The sequence below is a fragment of the Festucalex cinctus genome, chromosome 13, assembly GCF_051991245.1.
Source record: "Festucalex cinctus isolate MCC-2025b chromosome 13, RoL_Fcin_1.0, whole genome shotgun sequence".
Taxonomy (NCBI): domain Eukaryota; kingdom Metazoa; phylum Chordata; class Actinopteri; order Syngnathiformes; family Syngnathidae; genus Festucalex; species Festucalex cinctus.
In genome coordinates, this window is record NC_135423.1 from 3,973,036 (window position 1) to 3,991,605 (window position 18,570).

An 18,570-nucleotide genomic window follows, 5' to 3' on the forward strand; every position below is an offset into this window, starting at 1 on the left:
AAAATGGTGAAAAACAGTTTATATCCACCTCCATAATTGAGCACTTCACTGTTGTTATTAGTCTTTGTACATTTCTGGCAATTATCTTCCAACGAGTTTCCTGCATTTAGAAGCAAATCTCTGAATTCACTTTACAGGGTCTTTAGGGATTTAACTTTGGAAAATCAAATCTTTTTTAAGGATCGGTGGACACCCTAGTTTAACATGAATAGCAATTTTAAGTCGCTTGTTGTAATAATCCCATTTTATACTTTGGAAGAGTTTCTGCCTTGTTTGAGCTTACAAATCAAGCAGAGTTAATCACATTTAGCCTTGAATGCCTTTATTTAATACCGGCAGAAGATAAGTTTGGTATTTCCAATCGCCCTATGCACAGATCATTATCGGATCTTTGTGGGTCAGAAAAACACAAATACAGACTAATCCTGTCAGAGATGCAATAATTATTGCTTTGTGCTCACGCTCAGCATGAAAATACGGTGAGCAGTGAAGAAGGCGTTTTCAAAGGCCTGGCGCTGGCTCCTTTTTTTTTTTTTTTTCCCCCCATATCTTAGGAATCCACAGACACATTGAAGTCGAACAGAAGCGAACGATCCCGGAGAGGTGGTCGGATTACAAGTTCCTCAGAAGTCTCTCTCATCTGGAGCGCGCCGCCATCCTGCGAGGTTTTCGGTCTCGCGGCCCTGCCAGCGCGCTCACTCGCCAAACACGCCGCCTTGATTTACTTGGCTGCCGTCTCAAGGTGACTTTGGCATCTTTTAAAAGGAAAGGGCGGCCAATAAATTAGGCTGACATCCGCCGGTTGTTGTGAGCATGCCCTCGTAACCGGCGTATTCGGAACGGGATCAGGAATTTGGGGGAAAAGGATTTATATCTGCTAAGAAAACAAAATATCCTTCCATGTTTTCAAGGGCATTCGAGTTGGGCACAAATGCTTTGGAAAATGGAAATGAATAATTAATCTACTTCAATATTTTAGAAACCAAAAAGTACACACTTCTTCGGGGAAGAGATAACAAGAAACCTACAAGGTAAACCTGATAACATTCACAGTAGAGGTCACTCAAAGTATCAAATATCGATGTATTGCACCGTTTCTCTACAACATTGATAAACAAACGTTGGATTTCGTCACAATGACCATCGGATGTACAAGTAAGCTAACTTTGCTCTTAAGGTATGTCTAAATTTGATGTTTATTAACCTTCTTGTTATCTCGTGAGCCGAATTGAAGTAAAGAATTGAAAACAAAAAACAAAAAACAAAACATTAAAGTCATTTTAAAGTCATAAGTCATTTTTCAATACTGAAATTGCTCTTTAGCTTTAAGAGGACAAATTATGTAATTGACGTTTTAAATGCTTTACAATATCCCCCCGCTTACTTAAGGTTCGGCATTCGCAAATGCACATATTCAAGGATTTTTTTTGTGTGTTTTGCGTTTGTGTGTGTCTGAGATGATGATGTGCTCAGGCCAAGGCAATAAAGTATCGTTTTGTCAGCAGCTTGGCTCCACCAAACCATGTTGAAATGAGTTGAGGAATTTCCTTTACACAAGTGTGCTTTTCCAATCTTGTGGCAATTATAAACCTGTTTGGGAGAAGTGTCAAATTACTAACAGATTTATGCTATTTACGTTCACTATTTACAAATATGTCCCTGAAGTGCTTGACCACCCATCAAATGTGTAATTAACTCATTCACTCCAAGCCATTTTCACAGAAGCAATCCCGTTCGCTCCCGACTGATTTTGCAAAGCCCACAGAATATTGTGTTCAATTGCTATAAAAGCATGGGACCCACCAAAAGAAAGATTAAAGTCTCTTCTTTCATCAGAAAAAAAAGTATGTTTCTATCTGTTTCCGTTTTGCAGCAATTAGCATTAGAAGAGAGCTAAGTTTCATCAGTTTTCACAAATCTGTTTAAAATTGTAAGTAATTGCGCATTTTTTCAAGATGGCCCTGGTTGATCTCCTTTGCTCTGCTGCCACCTGCTGGCCGTTTGTGTAATAACTACCATTTCTGCAACCGTTCTTTGCAGTTGAGAGGCTGCATCAAAGCTTTTTGTATGCTCTAGCATTAAAAAAAAAAACAAAAAAACGTATAAATACGTCTTTGGGACACTTAAAACATTAAAAAAAAACGTATTTACACGTTATTGGGGGTAAATGAGTTAATTACAAAATTAGACTACTTTACATGATTACCTAAAACCGGGGCGGTGACAACCGAAACGAATCCTTCTCGCAGCCGGCTTGGAGAGTTCCCGTCAACCCCTCAACTTTGACTGTGTTAAAGCAGGTGGAGATAAAGGGGAGCTTTAACCCATTGAACGGAAAATCCGCGAGGTAAGCGAGATCTGACAGCATCCACACCGAGTTGTTCCGTCAATGACTTGGAGGATAAGCTTGGCCGAGAGCCGCAAAACGACTACTGCACAAGTAAGCCCCACCGTGTCAAAGGCAAGAGATCAGCACAGCTGAAATGTTAAGCAAAGATGAGTGTGAGCACACAATGTCACCAGAACTAGCAACTTTAGTTCTCAGCCTCCAGAAATCTTCCATAACGCCACAAAAAGACACTTTATAAGTTGCTCGTCACTTTTTTCAAAAAGTAGTTTGCTAGTGGGGTTGGAAAAGTCGCTAAATGGCAGTCTCACAAAAGCTATAATTCTTCATCCTTCATTTTGACCAAACATGTCAGAGGACTATTATTAAGACACCTGGGAAATGTATTAAATTGGAAGGGAAAAGCAAAATAAGCAAAAGTGTATGATTTACTGCTGAGTCATTGATGAGACAAAAATAAAAGGATAGGATAGTCGCTGTTGCTTACTTTTTCATCTAATTCCAAACTTTTTCATTTGAGGGCCACATACAGAAAATCAGAAGGACGCAAGGGCCACATAATGTTATGAAGAGAAATTGTGTTTAGTCCTAAAAATTGTACAAATAATTTATTCGTGCTTTTGCATATTTAGAAAAATGCTACAGTATATAAACCAATTTATTTGTAACATGGCAATAGCGTTATTATAGTTTTGGAATTTTTCATTTTAGTTAGTTTTTATTAGTTATCAGGGTGGTTCTGTTCTTTTAAAAAAAATGCTTAGTTTTAGTTTAGTTTGTTATTTTCAGTATTCGTTTTTTGTTGTTGTTGTTTTTTAAGTGTATTACTTGTGCATAATATTTCAAAAACACCATGAGAGCAACGTCACCTTTTGGTGCTTTTCTATTTGCTGCTGCTAGATGACGTCACTTGTGTGTGACATACTTTCAAAGGTCATTATTCCGGTTTATATCAAAATAAATCTACTAAAAATCACATTTAAAATCATCCCCAAAGGCTCATGCATTAAATTAATTACCAAAGACTAAAACGAAGGAAGTTTGCTATAATCATAGTTAGTTTTATTTAGTTTTGTAAACATAAAATGTAGTTTCAGTTAGTTTTCGTTTTTTTTAAAAAGCATTTTCGTTTTTATTGTATCTCTCTAGAACTCTCTAGTCTTTCTTTTGATAAAGACTGCAGGTAGGAAAGCAGAATTTCGTTTGGACAACCAGTACAAGTCCGCATCGGTCAAACTACCGTAATCAGAACACGGTGATCCACTGTGATGACTGACAGCAACGTTGCTCGATCAAAAACATCCTCAAACGAAGATGTCACAAGCAGACAACCCAGCACGATCCGAAGCTCCGCTGGGCTTTCACAAATGACTCCTCACGTGCCCCCCCGCGGTGCAGCCATATGTCTCATAAGCACCGCGCAACCTTGTCCACATATTACTGCCTCGTGCCTGATGCTAATCAGCGCAACAACTTTGACGATCGCATCGGTTGCTAACACTGATTGATTTGCTCCTGCTGCGCTGGAAAAAATCACAACGGTGACACGACGACGTGTGGCCAGAAAACAGATTAGACGGTCAACTTCAAGGATGCACATTTTGTTGAGCATATTAGCAGTTAGCACTCATGTAGACGTTTGATATTGGCAGCATATTTTCATTTCACTGCATGAAAATCTGGGGCTGTTTTGCATAAGATTATCAGAGCATTCTGAAAGCAGCTGCCCATAATCAGAAAGCTTGGCCTCAGTCTCAGGCCGAGACCTCGAAACCGTCATAAAACAAAGAGCAACTACATTCATACAAGCAGTACCTGGAGTAGTTGAAGAGGCGGCTGTCCCATTGGCTGTGCTCCCCACGGGGAGGCGAGTGGAAGAAGCACGAGTCCGACCCGTCAAACTTGTTGAGGCCGTCCTCCGTGTTTTTGGACGCGTGGCTGTGGACCACATCCAGCAGCACCATGATGCCCATCGAGTGCGCCACGTCGATCAGCTGCTTCAGCTCATCAGGGTTGCCGTAGCGACTAAGGAGGACACCAAACACAATTTGGTTATGTGTGAAGGCTCTAAACGGCTGTGTGAACGCATACTACAATTGTTGCACTTCCCTAATAAGAAGACTATTGATATGTTACACTTTCCTAAATAGAAGACAATCTACTGATGTTGCACTTATGTACCTGGGAAGAAAAAATATTGTTACGCATCCCTAAATAAAAGTTATTGATGTTGCACTTTGCTACAAAGTAGACAAACTATTTGTAGGGCTTTCCTAAAAAGAAGGCACTTATTATTTTTGTACTTTCCTAAAAAGAAGACAAACTATTTGTAGCACTTTCTTAAAAAAAAAGGAAACTATCAATGTTGCACTTTCCTAAAAAGAAGAAAATCAACATTGCACTTCCCTAAAAAGAAGACTAAACTAACGAATCATTTTGGCTCTCCTAAAAAAAAAAATGTCACATTTTCATTATATGTGTACTCTATTGTATATACACTACTTGGTTTAGTCAGTTGTTTAATCCAGTTATTGGAGAATTTAAAAAAAAGAATTTCATGTTTTCCAATTTTGTGGCGTGCACCTATAATTTTGCTGAAATTTGCATCCATAACAAAATTCTGATCAGTTATCAATAAAGCTGGAAGATCTGGTCATTGGTCCAAATTAGGACTGTTCGGCCCTTGCTTGAATCCAACCAACAAAGCTGTCACTGCAAAGAAACTAAGTTGGCATATATCTTGTCTTTGACTAAACACTTCATATTTTCCCCCCAATAACAGCCGGCCCGTTGTCATTTTTTTTTGGGCCAGTGAATGCGGTTTCCGCCTCAGCACCGTCCTCGCCACTATCGTCCCATCGGCCTCCTTGTGAAGCAGCACGCATAGCACCAGCATTAGCCACTTCCCGGTATTCAAGCGTTCCGGTTTTAAATGACACTGAGAGATCGATCATGGGTGAAATTACACTATATACCTTACACTCGGGGGTTTAGGCTATACTCCAAAAGGCTCGGGAAGGGGCTGTGAAGGTGGGATGGGGATCTCTGACAGAAGATAAACACTCAGACTAGTCGAGCTTTATCAGAGAGTCCCGCTCTCTGGATTAACTGGAAATGTGTTTACAGAGAGATTACTGCCGGGGTCAGGCGCGCTCACCTTGATCGGACGCCAGGCAGGAAATTGCTCGCTCTGTTTTGTCTCGGCGGCCCGCGCTGCGAAATGACACGACTTGACAAATATTTGTAATGAAGATGCAAATTGCCTCAAGACATTGGGATAATCCCTCTGCTGGTCATTATTGACATAACTTAAAGTGATCCACAATGTTATGAGGATTATTGGTTCCATGTCAGAATCTATTGATTATTATTTGATATTGGATGTCTGCAGCAGTGATATGCATCTGTTTTTTGTTTTTCATGGAATGTGAACAGCACAATTTGGATTTTATCAAACCCGACCCAGGCCTCTTTTGGATGTGGATATAAATCGGATATGTAGCCGATTTAGCAGTTGCAGTCTGGATGCTCTAATCGCTCTCATCTGACAAAGGAAATGCAAATTTAGGCTATGGAAGCAGGTTTTGCAAATAAAAGTATATTTCGCAACGCGTACATATTGTAGTCACAAATAAATGGCGGTGGACGATAAAGTACAGTATGTTTGGAGGGGACAAAGAAATATTTCTGGAATAAATAAAAGAAAGCCAACAGTGTGTCATGTGGCAGAGAAACAATCAAATTTTTATGTTATCTCATGGCGCAGTCTCCTCTCAATATTCACAAAATACTATCGAATGAAAACGGTTGTTAAGTCACATGTTGGTTTTGCACATTTTCACTAAATTCAATTCACACAAAAAAGTTCGAAACATCTGGATGGAAACCCCAGACACACTCTGTTCACATTAGAAGCCACATTTATATTGTAATGTGAACGAGTACATAACAAGACTTTAAAAAATAAATAAATAAATAAAAAATCCTACTTGGGAAATCATGCCCATGATGGAAAGTTTCAGTGGTTTAGATACCAGTCATAATTTTCAACTGATCTTCAAACAAACAAGTCTTCTGTTGATTTTTGTGAGTCAAAATGCACAATGACATACCTGGATGCTGCAAAGAAGCTGGTCACCTGGTAGCCAAAGCTTGCGTAGTAGGCGTGCTCCATGATGGCCATCATTTGAATGCAGTTGTAACCTGGATATAGCGCACACATTTTAAAATGCATTATCTACTTGATTTTTTTTTTTATCCTGTTGTGACATGATCAAGCTGTCTGTATAGATTGTTTGTTTTGCAAGGTAAAAGTTTTCGGCGTGATTCAGTGAGGGGAGCAACACCTCCATCTGCTCGCATCGCCTCATTTCCTGCCATCACCGCAGGCCTTGTTGTCGTCTCTCTCGGTGATTTGTAGGATGTCAGCGCGCCGCACGGGATACACGCGTAACGACAACGTTACACACAACACATCAAGACTATTTTGGCTCAATTCCCATTTAATAACATAATCTGTCTAGTTCCGTGTACAATTTAAGAGGTATATGTGCAATATTGTGGTAGGAAACTTACATTCCATTTTACTATAAGACGTAGTTTGGAATTTTCAATAGTTTTTTTTTTTTCAAAACGTTTCATCATCATTGGTATAAAATATGCATTCATTTTGATTTTCAAACCCTTCAAATTCTGAATTTTAAATATGTTACCAGGCATCACTATTTCTTTTCTTATGCTATTAGTGCTGTTTTTCTCCAGGTCAGTTGAGCAGAGTGAGCTTCCACATCTTAAATTGAAATCGGTTTTCTTCATGGTCAGCAGTTGTTATCTCCACTTTTTAATATCAAACTTGCATCACTCATTTGCATATTAAGAGTGCAGCAAGCTAAAATATTGCACGAAATTCCTACTTTTTTAAAACAAGTATGATTGGAATGTAGTTTTCAATTGGGCAAAAGTGGTCACGAATTGGACGTAAACACATAAATTGATGCATCTAAACAGCTGAATTTGGAAAATCAGACAAAAATCCTCAACTGTAGGAAGTTTTAACTACTATTGCATTAATACAGCTAAAATGGTTAAAGAAAAAAAAGAAAAGAAAATCATCTGGAGATCCGGTCATTGCCGTCATCTCTTGTCTGTCCCACATTTACGTACGACATCTCAGCACGCTCCTCTGAGAGCCGCTACCGCGAGCGAAAGGCAACTCGAGGCTTTCAAGCTACCGTCGAGCGCTCCATCGGGAAGCCCTGCGGTTGCTTTTGCCATCGTTGCATGGCACCCAGCTCGGCTTCACATTGGAGAGGAAGCAAAGAAACGTATTCTGAGGGAATGTGTCAGCATTTCTGTACAAGCTCTCAAAAGACCGGCAGAGATTCACCTCCTGACGCACTACTATTGGGAATTCCCCGAGCTGCAGCGGGTAGACAGTTTGACAGGAGACATGTTGCGGTAAAGCATTTATCAGATGGCTCCTGTGCGTTATAATAACAGGAGACAAATAATGCGTTTGTTCCACAACTCCAGACAATTCCCAGGTGTCCCAATAACATGTCTGTGACACGATTTAGTCAAAATACACTAAGGAGAGAGAATTACAGCATTACAATACAAGCATGGATTGTAATTTCATTCTTGGTGGCAGCACTTCATCACCAAATTGCCGAATTAGACTTCCGATCCAACTAATCGCATATAAATGTCACATGACCAGACTAAAAAAAAACAGGTGAGGCGTGATTGGTCGTTAACTGAGCCCTGAGCAACTGTGATGTCATTTCAGTTGACGGCAAGTGGCACAATGGCTTCCCTTTTAATTGGTGTCAAGGAAGGATTTTATTGTTATTATTATTTATTATCTATAAAACATTTATTTTTAATAATTTAAAATAAGTTTGAAAGGCTATTAAAGATTTTGGGGATCATAGTTTGTGTTATTTTACTGTTTAAACAATTAATATAAACACATTATCAAAAAAAATTGGGGTGTGTTAATTATTATTATTGTCTTTTTGCTATTCACAACAGGGGGGATTCGCTGTAATAAAAAAAAAAAAAAAAAAAAAAAAAAAGTACTATTGCGCATAATTGTGCAGCTCTACTTTGTTTTCACACAACCACTTTACTGTTAAGCCAAAACAAAGGTCACATTTTTACCCATGCTTGCTGGGTAGTGAAATTCTGTATGCGGTGGCATTATGTAAAATTTGCCAGATTGTGACATCACAATCTGGCAAATTTCAAAATGGCTCACTTACAGATGTAAATAGCGCACAAAAAAATTCCTTGGTTGTGGCAGGCAAGTTAGAGATCAAACTGACTTCAAGAGATAAAAAAAAAAAAAAAAAAATCAATAAATCAATCAATCAATCAACTGTTCGTATACAAACAATTAAAATGTTATATTGTTATCGTTCGTGTGAAGGAATTTTAATGTGCTCAGTAAGGCTGAACATGGGCTCAAATGCACTTAAAAAGTAAGATGATATTCTATTTCAGTGAGAAAAATATAATTGTGGTTGATTTAGTATGACCCAGTTTAATTGCACCTGCGAGCGACAGGGAGGAGACGTTCCAGATGGCCACAAGGGGCACAATGTTGATGAATGGTTTTTAGTTCAGATGTCACTGCAGGCAAAGAAACGCGCATGCAAAACTGTAAGATTTCCTCGAGGCTGCCGTCTTGGAAAATGCTCGCTCTGTTTATTCCATCGAGCTTTGGGTAATGCGACACAAAGTAGACTTCTTTCTTTCTTTTTTTTTTTAATAGAGCGAAGAGAGACGTCACTGTTAATGAATAAATGAAGATGCGGGGGTGTTAATAAGCAGTTGTGCTTCATGATAAGCGTGACGTCTTACCCAGGTCTTTTATATGAGGCAGCACGTTGACTGTGAAGTTGTTGTACGACGCGATCTTTCCCTCGGGTGACGCGATGCCCACGTGGGCCTCATAGATCCTCAGGTGCGTGGGTTTCATGGGCCGCGGGTGGATGTGCTGGAGAGGAAAGCCAAAATGGAGCAAAAAACATCCTCCCAGAGCTGTGGAAAAAAAAATAAAATCTCCCGACAAAGGCCGCGGTGGCGTGAATCACATTGTCTGTGTTACGCAAGAGATTTGTTTGGCGCTAACATCCTCACGGCTACACAACAGGACTTGAACCCACGATTTGAATGAAGCACACTTGAACATTCCATCCACTGACAAAGCACACTCTAGGATGTTTAAATGAGCAACTGAAGCTGCAAGGAGTGATAAACTGGCCCTCTTGCCCACTTTTTCATGGCGGATCCTCAACATGATCAAACTTCAATGCAATGCTCCTCCCACATTGGAAGCGTAGGCAAAAACAACTTTGCAGTTTAGCGTCACCAAGCTTTTCTTGTCCACCCGGCCGGCTAAGCATCATGCCCCCAGTGTGTCGATGAATAGTAATCACCAAATAGATGAGTATGATTCAGCGCATGTCGTCCACCCCCCGCCCCACCCCACCCACCCCCGTCAACGCATACGATTCAGCAGGGGCGGTGTTCATCGTCCGTGTTGTCCCCGCATCCGTCAACGAATAGGATTCGCGACATGTTATACGTCATACGCAAAACGTTGACAAATACTTTCCTGGGCCGATAAATTTTCTCTTACACAAGTATGAGCCATAGAATTCATCCAAAATGGCTGCGTCAAACCAAAATGGTGGTTCATATTGTTGACCCCCAAAATACATCAATTTTCACCAGGATTCACACATTTTGGAGCATGCTTGACGAGCCCCAAACAGCAAACAACATGTTGTCCGAATCATAAACCGTGACCCCAAGATGGCCTTTGCACTGATTTTGACAGTTTCCAGAGAAGAAGCCAACCTGTAACCACTTACAATGTACGGTTGTGGGGGGTCCCAGTGAATCCAGTCATAGATGACTGCGTTCTCCTGCTTGGTCACATATTTGGCCCACGGCGAGATCCGGTAGAGCCGCTCACAGGCCTTGGTGTGAACAACCACCTGGTAGAAGAAGCACAGCACGACAACAGTCAAGCTAGACACACAAACGTTGCATAGTGTTGAATTCGGAGCGCCCAATTAACCTGCGAGAACATGCAAACTCCACCCAGGTAGGCCGGAGCCTGGACTCGAACACAAATCCTCAGAACTGTGAGGCGGACATGCTAACCACTCAACCACCGTGCCGCCCTCAGTGTTGAAAAGAACTAGAAACATGTAGTTGTAAAAGTATGTGTAGACAGATATTGATTTTTTTGTTATCAAACATTTTGCAGGCATCAAGTGCAGCATCTGCAACACAAAAAAAGACAGCGCCGATTCTTTCCATCGGTTTATCAGTGCGTCAACATCAGAAAGGCTCGTTTTGCAGGGGGCAGCTCAGTATTGATTAGAAGATTGGTTGCGGTCAATGTCGAGTCAATGTTTTTTGTGTCGCGAGGGCCTGCCCAACAGGATTTTTTAACAACTGAGCGATTTGAGGCACTATCTTTAGTGGCTTTATGTTGGCAGCATTATGTTGACTTTTGTTTGGTAATTCAGTTGAAGCCAAGTTTCTACAAGGATTACAACTCAAATGGACTACCTGTGGTCAGAATGGTAAACCCTGAACTGGCGTCAATTGCTTCAGCGCTTTAAAAATATAAACAGGAAATGTCAATTCTGCCATGTTACGCGCAGTATGTGCTCGGCCTCCCGCAGATCCGGCTAATTCTGGCTACTCCTGTGCAGTAATGACGAGTGCCACCTGCCCGAGTGCTGTTGGCCAGAACCCCCATGGGCTGGTTTTCATTACAGCCGGCCTCCTGGGGATCCAAGTCCCATCCACTGACGTCCTTCAGAACTTACAGGATTAGGGAAAAAAAAACAAAAAAACATCAACGCACTAAGGTGGTCCTTCACACAAATTGTCCTGTATCGTGCACGCTAACAGAAAAATCACGGAGAAAACAAGACTCGGCCTGGCAATGCGCAACACGCAAGGTGTGAGGTGTTTGATTACTTCAAAAATACTTCCCCGCCGGGCGTCATCAAAAGCAGGTGCTGTGCCCACAACGTTTGTTTGTGGAGACAAATTGGACCCCAGAACAAAGGGGACGCAGGGCTCTACATTTGAGGCTTGGCTTCAGAGAGGGAGTTTATTTGAAAGCGCAAGTTGGCGGCGATTCTGCCATTGACGGGCAGCAGGGGGGGGGGGGGGGGGGGTAGTGGGCGGGCACGTGCCAGCGCTTCCATCTGCTTCTTATCGTCCCAAGACTGACCTCCGCTGACAATGGGAGCGAGGCGGGGGAGGTGGTGGTCGCGCCAGCGATGACCCGGTCCCAAGGACAGTGGTACTGTGACACCTTCCATTGCATGGCTGGCATCTCATTTCTAGACTGTAGACTTCCCCCTCAATATCGCTGCTTATCTGCCTTGGCCCCACTACATCATGGGAATGCTGCGAGGTCCCTATTGATTTTGTAGGAATTGTTCTTCTTATAATTATTATTCTACGTATAGACTTTGCGCACACATTGGGCCTGGTGAAAAAATTTATACAGTATTTTAAAGTTGAGCATACACGAGTACAAAAAAAACAAAAAACAAAAAAAAACAAAAAGTTTGTAGCGCCCCCTACATGGGTTTAACAGAGCCTTGTCCCGCTATGAAAATTGGGTGGCATGTGTCGCACCCCAAGACAAACAAAAAAAGACGATTGTAGGCATACCCAAAAATGAACAGGAAGTGAGCTATATTGTATGTATTTAAATGTACAATTTTGGCTCATTTTTGCACCATTACAGGGTCATACATATGTCCTCTTGTTCTAGACAGTTAAGCTGATTGACTTCAAAGAAAAAATGGGCAATCCGGAAGCATGCTTTCTATGTATGTACCTTTTATGTCATTTGTTATATGTCTTCCCCCCAAAAAAAAAAAAAAAGAAAAAAAAAAAGCCTGCACACCATCTCAACACATGGTACAACTTCAGGGGAGGGAAAAAAAAAAAAAAATCTTAGGTTTTCTTACTTTCAACTATAAGACTGGGGTCAGGCATCAAAATTTGTGTTTTAAAATACATTTTTAATGAAGCATTCGCAGTTGTACGTTTTGCCTTAGAGACACAAAATTTGCAAACACATGTAACATCCCTGCACAAAAAAAAAGTATTTTGGAGCCAAACGTTAAACCAAACAGGAAGTCCGCCATAACTGTATTTTTCTTAACTTTTGTATGTGTGTTTTTTTTTTTTTTTGTGCTTGTTTTGTTTGTTTGTTTTCTTTTAAGATTGGACCATGAGTCCGGAATAAAATTGAATTGAATTGAATTAAAAAGGCATAAAAAACAAGACAAACACGGCATCCCGCAATTCAGACAAACCACATTGTATTATGATGTGCCTGCGATTGGCTGGCAACCAGTTCAGGGTGTACCCCGCCTACCGCCCAAAGCCAGCTGAGATAGGCTCCAGCACCCCCTGCGACCCTTGTGAGGAATAAGCGGTCAAGAAAATGGATGAATGGAATATAATGTGCACCCCATTGTTTCAAGACGTTTTGTAAAAGTTTCAAGTTTGTTTCTTCAAATTCCTTTGCACTCCTAGTAACATAAATCAGTTGTTCTAGTTGTCAACATATATAAATAAAGTATCAATATGTTTCGAGCATGTGGGAGCATTAAAACAATTTATAAACAATTATATAGTCTTTGTGTATGGCAGAATTTCACTTGAATGTGCATGTCTGGAACATATCTCCCGGGGTGAACGGGGGTTCACTGCCCGTATTTGCCAACCTCGCGGCTTACTTGCGAGACAATTCAAAGCGGGAGGTGTGTGTTTTGCATTTAACCTTGATGAATTTTTCACAAGCGCTAAAAAACAATCATCCGCAGCCACAGTGGGCCACGTTGTGCGCCGAACAAACAGACGTCCCGCGGGAGTGGAAATGAAAACAAGCCTCCACGGTGGGTGCGCACTGCGCGCACGCCGTAATCTCCCTTCTGCTCGCCGCTCATGGCGCCTCGCCAGCCTTTCGCCTTTCGCGCCCTGCTTACGAAACGTGGGCGGGGGGAGGCGCGGCGTCGACACGGCACCCGCTGAGGGCGTGAAAGTCGGCGTGAAGATGCGCCGCTGCCTACCTTGAGTTTGGTGTTGTGATCCACAGCGGGAGACCCGTCACGCTTGGGCGGGAGAATCAGCTCCCACTTGCCGTAATCTCTTTTGGTGTATGGGTGGGAGAATTTGTCCCAGCCATCTAGGATGAGAGGTAAAAACACCGTCTTTTAGCACAGAAACATGAATAAGAGCATCAGGCTCAATGCTATACACACCCAGATTCGACATGATCAATCTATCGGGGGTTGGACAGGAAACATTTGTTGCCCATGAATCGTAATTCTTCAAGTCAGAAAGACATTTTGAACAATTGTATTCTTCCATCTTTGTTTGGGGAAGCAAAGTCCATAAAGGCATGCTTGAATATGTTTGGTGTGGAAGAAAAAGCCTATTAAAGACCTTTAATATGAACTTAAAATGGAGATACCTGTATACAATGAAGTAGAATATGCAGTGAAAAGAAAAAAAACAAAACATATTTTATACATCTCACTGAGTTTTTGCCTGATTGTTCTCAACCACCTTTGCAGGTGTCTGCCATCTTGATTCTGGGACCTCTGGTGCATATTTGGTACATATGTTCCTGTACACTATTCTTGCCTTTTCAAGCTACTGGTCTGTTTTCTTAACCTTGCACTCGCAAGATGAATTCTCGCGGTATTTGTGAGTTCATAAACTCCGGAGAATACATCTTTTACCACTCCCATTGATTTCCACCGATCCGAACCACCGGTGGTTTGGACCAATCACAGAGCGACGTTGTGTTCGGGGGCGGGATATGCAACTGTGACGAAACCAGGAAGCCAGCGCCGACGCCGGGGCTAACAAACAAACCCAACATGGACGAATAGACGCTACAATGAATTCTGTTCTCGCAGAATGACTCACCGTTTCCTTGTTGAATGTTGAACAGCGAGAGGCGCTTCGTGCATTTCTAGCTGGTAAGATGTTCCTGCTTTTCCCCCCTTCGACAAGAACGAAGACTACATCACTTTCATCCGTGGCCGTGATTGGTTAAAACAAATGCCACATCATCCAATCAGCTCGAATTATTGTCCAGAATGTCCCGCCTTTCCCGGGCAAATTACCATGAAGCGCAATATCTATCTGGCTATTGCCAGGTTAATGTTTTCTCGATGTTAGCCACTTCCTCAATTTGTCAGTGGTACATGGGTACATGTCATGCAGGGACTTGTCTTTCCATGACAGCCCATCTGGCTCCTTCTCCTTACTGGGTTGGGAGTCACTATCTTGATGATGATGATCATATATATGTGACAATATAGTTCACTTTAGTCACCCAAATAAGGGTGGATTACAATGCAAAAGAACTAAAGTTTAAAAAGTAGTAAGAAAAAGTGTCAAGACTGGTGATTTATTTTTCCAGTACTGCCTAAATGTTCAAATGTAAAAGCCTGCCATGGGGAATTTCATTATTTTTGATTGCTAATGGGGCGGCACGGTAGTCGAGTGGTTAGCACGTCTGCTTCCCAGTTCTGAGGTCTCCGGTTCGAGTCCAGGCTCGGACCTTCCTGGGTGGAGTTTGCATGTTCTCCCCGTGCCCGCGTGGGTCTTCTCCGGGTACTCCGGTCTCCTCCCACATTCCAAAGACATGCATGGCAGGTTAATTGGGCGCTCCGAATTTTCCCTAGGTGTGCGTGTGAGTGTGGATGGTTGTTCGTCTCTGTGTGCCCTGCGATTGGTTGGCAACCAGTCCAGGGTGTCCCCTGCCTACTGCCCAGTGCCAGCTGAGATAGGCGCCAGCAGCCCCCGCGACCCTTGTGAGGAATAAGCGGTCAAGAAAATGGATGGATGGATGGATGATTGCTAATGAAATAATTAAAAGTCACTTGGTGCCTTTTTGCCATGTGCTCAAAACAGCTCCCCAATGGCCCTGTGTATTTCACCAGCCCTGCTCTCCTCCGCAGCGAAATGCCCACTTCACCACTCAGTGAATCAAAGAACCTGCTGAGAGCACATTACCGGCAGCTGAAGGGAACATTTTAGAACGCTGAACATTTATCACGCCGACCATCCGGGCCATGTCTCTAATCCATATCTGCTTACCCTTGATGAACGGAAAACAACGGCAGGATGGAAAGTGAAAGGCAGAAGTGACCCGACACACTCGGATTTGTGTGGGATTTATAGCCTGAAGCGTATTACTAGCACAGTATATGCATCAGTGTTGCTGCTAGTTAAATCAGAGAATATGACGGTGCTATGTGACAGTGTAATCACTCTCACTCAAGTAAATGGCGCAACAGTACTTCAATACATTTTCCACCAATGAAAAATGACAATTGAATGCGGAACGTGTGCCAAGACGATAAAACAAGCAGGAAACCGTGTCAATGGTTAGGTTGCCATTTGAATGATGGCAATTGGTACAATGACAGCAAAGTGAAAGAGTGGTAAGCTCGGCCGCCTCACAGTTGAGAGGTTCTGAGTTTGAAATCTCAGCCATGTTAATCGTCAATTATTTTTGATCAATTAATTGCTTCGATAACTTTTTATCCTCTGAATTTCAGCTTCTCAACAGTAAATATCCTTTTTCTGTTGTCCTCATTGAAAGTAGACTGCTTTTACTTTGAAAAACAATGATCAACAGAGTTGCTAATTTTTTGACATGCTACAAACCAGTCGCTGAATCATAAAGTATGTTTTCTGCAATGTTAATCAGAAACAATGACCTGTTTTTGTTTTTTTGTTTTGTTTTGTTTTTAAATCAAAAGATATAAATTAAAACATGATTTTAATCCACAGATTATTTTATTATTAAAATAACTGGTTGCAACTTACAGCCCTAATGTTCAGTAAATATAATTTACCAAATATTTAATGGAAAAGGTAAATGTATTTTTTTTTTACTTACCGGAAATATTTTTTATTTTATTTACAAAAAAATCAGTTAGTTACTCTTAAAATCAAGTCATTAACACACACACACAGCTCAGCTTGTTAATGTCACATGACCAAACTAGAAAACAGGTGAGCTGTGATTGGTTATGTGAGCCCTTGTGATGTCATTTTCAGTCGACAGCAAGTTGCAAAATGTGTTTTTAAAGGTACTAATTGTACGTGAAAAATAATGAAAGTATCAAATTAATTTTGGCCTAAATATTAACTTTTTATTGCTATAATGGGCTAAATAAGTGAAGTATCCCTTTAAGAAAGCTACAAATAATCAGTAAAGTATCTAAGTTACAAGGTAACAAGGTTTCATCAGCCTGTGCTCGTCAGATATTTCCCTAACGTATATCCTGGTGAAAATCTGTATTTTTGGCTGCCCCCAACATGTTTAAAATGAGCCCCGAACGCCAGTTTCACTATTCAACATGAAACTGAGTGCATCTACACAAAAATAAAAAATAAAAAAATATCTCAAAGACTCATGCATGAAATTGAACAGGAAGTTGGCCATTTTAGATTGAAGCAGCCATTTTAGCTGAATTTCAGGACCTCCTACTTTGGGAATTTGCCGCAATCAAAAGCAGCTATCCTAGTCATAAAGTTTTTATTTATTTATTTATTTTTTGCCTTCACCATCTAACGTGGGCTGAGCGTAGCGTCAAAGTAATTTCATTTCATGCACAGGTAGCAAGCAGCTATGCTTATTTTTAGGTTGTGATTTTTTTTTTCCCCTCCCCTTGTGTCAAATGAGAGTCATGCGTCACGACCGGTTTGTGCAATAAAGTCGAGTGCTCTAATAGGTTTGATAGAGAGGAGAAGAGAGAGAGAAAAAAAAAAAGCTGAGCGATAGGAAAACAGCTAAAAAAAGGGCCTCGAGTGTGCGGTGCGTTGTTTATCTATTTGACAGACGAGAGGCAGCCTGGTGTAATGTCGCTAATGATGATGAAAATAAATGGTCTTGACTGACACGGACACCATTAACTTGATCTGACTTTCAAAGTTGGCACGGCGGGTGAAAAGGAGGTCTGGGCGCAAACACGCCGCTTTTGCATTTCTCATCAGCTATGCCGGCGATGATGAAATAAGCAGCTACTAAAAAATTAAAGGCGGACTCCCACCATCTGAAGCAGTCATTCCCACTCTTCAGTATTCAAGCCTATCCTGCGTGATCAATATTTTCCACATTTCCCACGTCGGCCGATCAAAAGGCCCGATAGCCTCGTCGTGCCTCCGGCTGCTCCTTATCTTAATTTCTGTTTCCGCTTTGTTCAACAGCACAGCAATGTTGAATATCTTATTAAATGCTCAGTCGAGATGCAACCTTTGTGCGTGCAATGAAATCACTTGACTGTGTTTGGAACAAACTCGAATTTAAAGTATTTTTTTTCTGTTTAGTAAAGCAAAGGGAGCTGAGGACAAGGTTAGATTTTTTTTTTTTCACCCCTTCAGTCACAATATGACTCAAATTTCTCAGTGAGTAAGGCCCTGTACCAAAACGAAACGAAAATGGATTACCCTAAGTTGATTTAAATGCAAGTGTTTGAGTTACGAGCAAGGTCAGGGAACAAATGAAACTCCTAAGTCAAGGCACTAGGGCTGGGTATCGATACTAATTTCTTAAATCGATTCAATTTCGTTTTGAGTCGATATATTTTTTTTTTCCATTTAATGCAATCCAATATTGATCCATATATTTATGGTGCATCTATTATTCTTAAATATCAAAGACAAACTCCACAATCAATAAATTCTAAATTAAATTATGTGACTAGTCCAATTTTTTTGTGTATTTTTGGTAATGAAAGCAACACGTGTTATAATCACTTGTGTTAGACACACTGACATCAGCAAAGATGAGATGAAAATATTACATAATTGTAATTCGATAATTATAATTACAAATAAAAAAAGACAGGTCAGGTCTTTTGTAATTGTGAGAAAATACTTTCAATTCCCCGTGAATGGTAAATTTCAAGAGAATGCCAAGACACACACACACAAAAAAACAAAACAAAAAACATTTAGACCTTTAAGGGGATGCTTGACTCGTTGAGCTAAAAAAAAAAAATAATTATAAAAGAAATAATAATATTTTGTCCAGAATTAATTTGACAACTTCATTATTTTTCATGTAAAAGTAATACTTTTACAAACTTTTGCCACTTGCTGTCAACTGGAGATGACCTCACCTATGCTGAGGAAGTAGC

At 41.0% G+C, this 18,570-nt stretch overlaps 1 protein-coding gene across 1 annotated transcript in view; it reads right to left on the minus strand.

The window, feature by feature from the left end:
* gbe1b (glucan (1,4-alpha-), branching enzyme 1b) overlaps positions 1 to 18,570 on the minus strand; it is a 118,088-nt gene that overhangs the window by 91,647 nt on the left and 7,871 nt on the right. Inside the window, exons 3-7 of the mRNA XM_077541146.1 lie at positions 13,474 to 13,589; positions 10,228 to 10,353; positions 9,212 to 9,347; positions 6,460 to 6,550; positions 4,163 to 4,372 (exon numbers count right to left, since the gene is read on the minus strand). Coding sequence (XP_077397272.1) covers positions 4,163 to 4,372; positions 6,460 to 6,550; positions 9,212 to 9,347; positions 10,228 to 10,353; positions 13,474 to 13,589 — 679 coding nt within the window. The remainder of the gene's footprint in view (positions 1 to 4,162; positions 4,373 to 6,459; positions 6,551 to 9,211; positions 9,348 to 10,227; positions 10,354 to 13,473; positions 13,590 to 18,570) is intronic.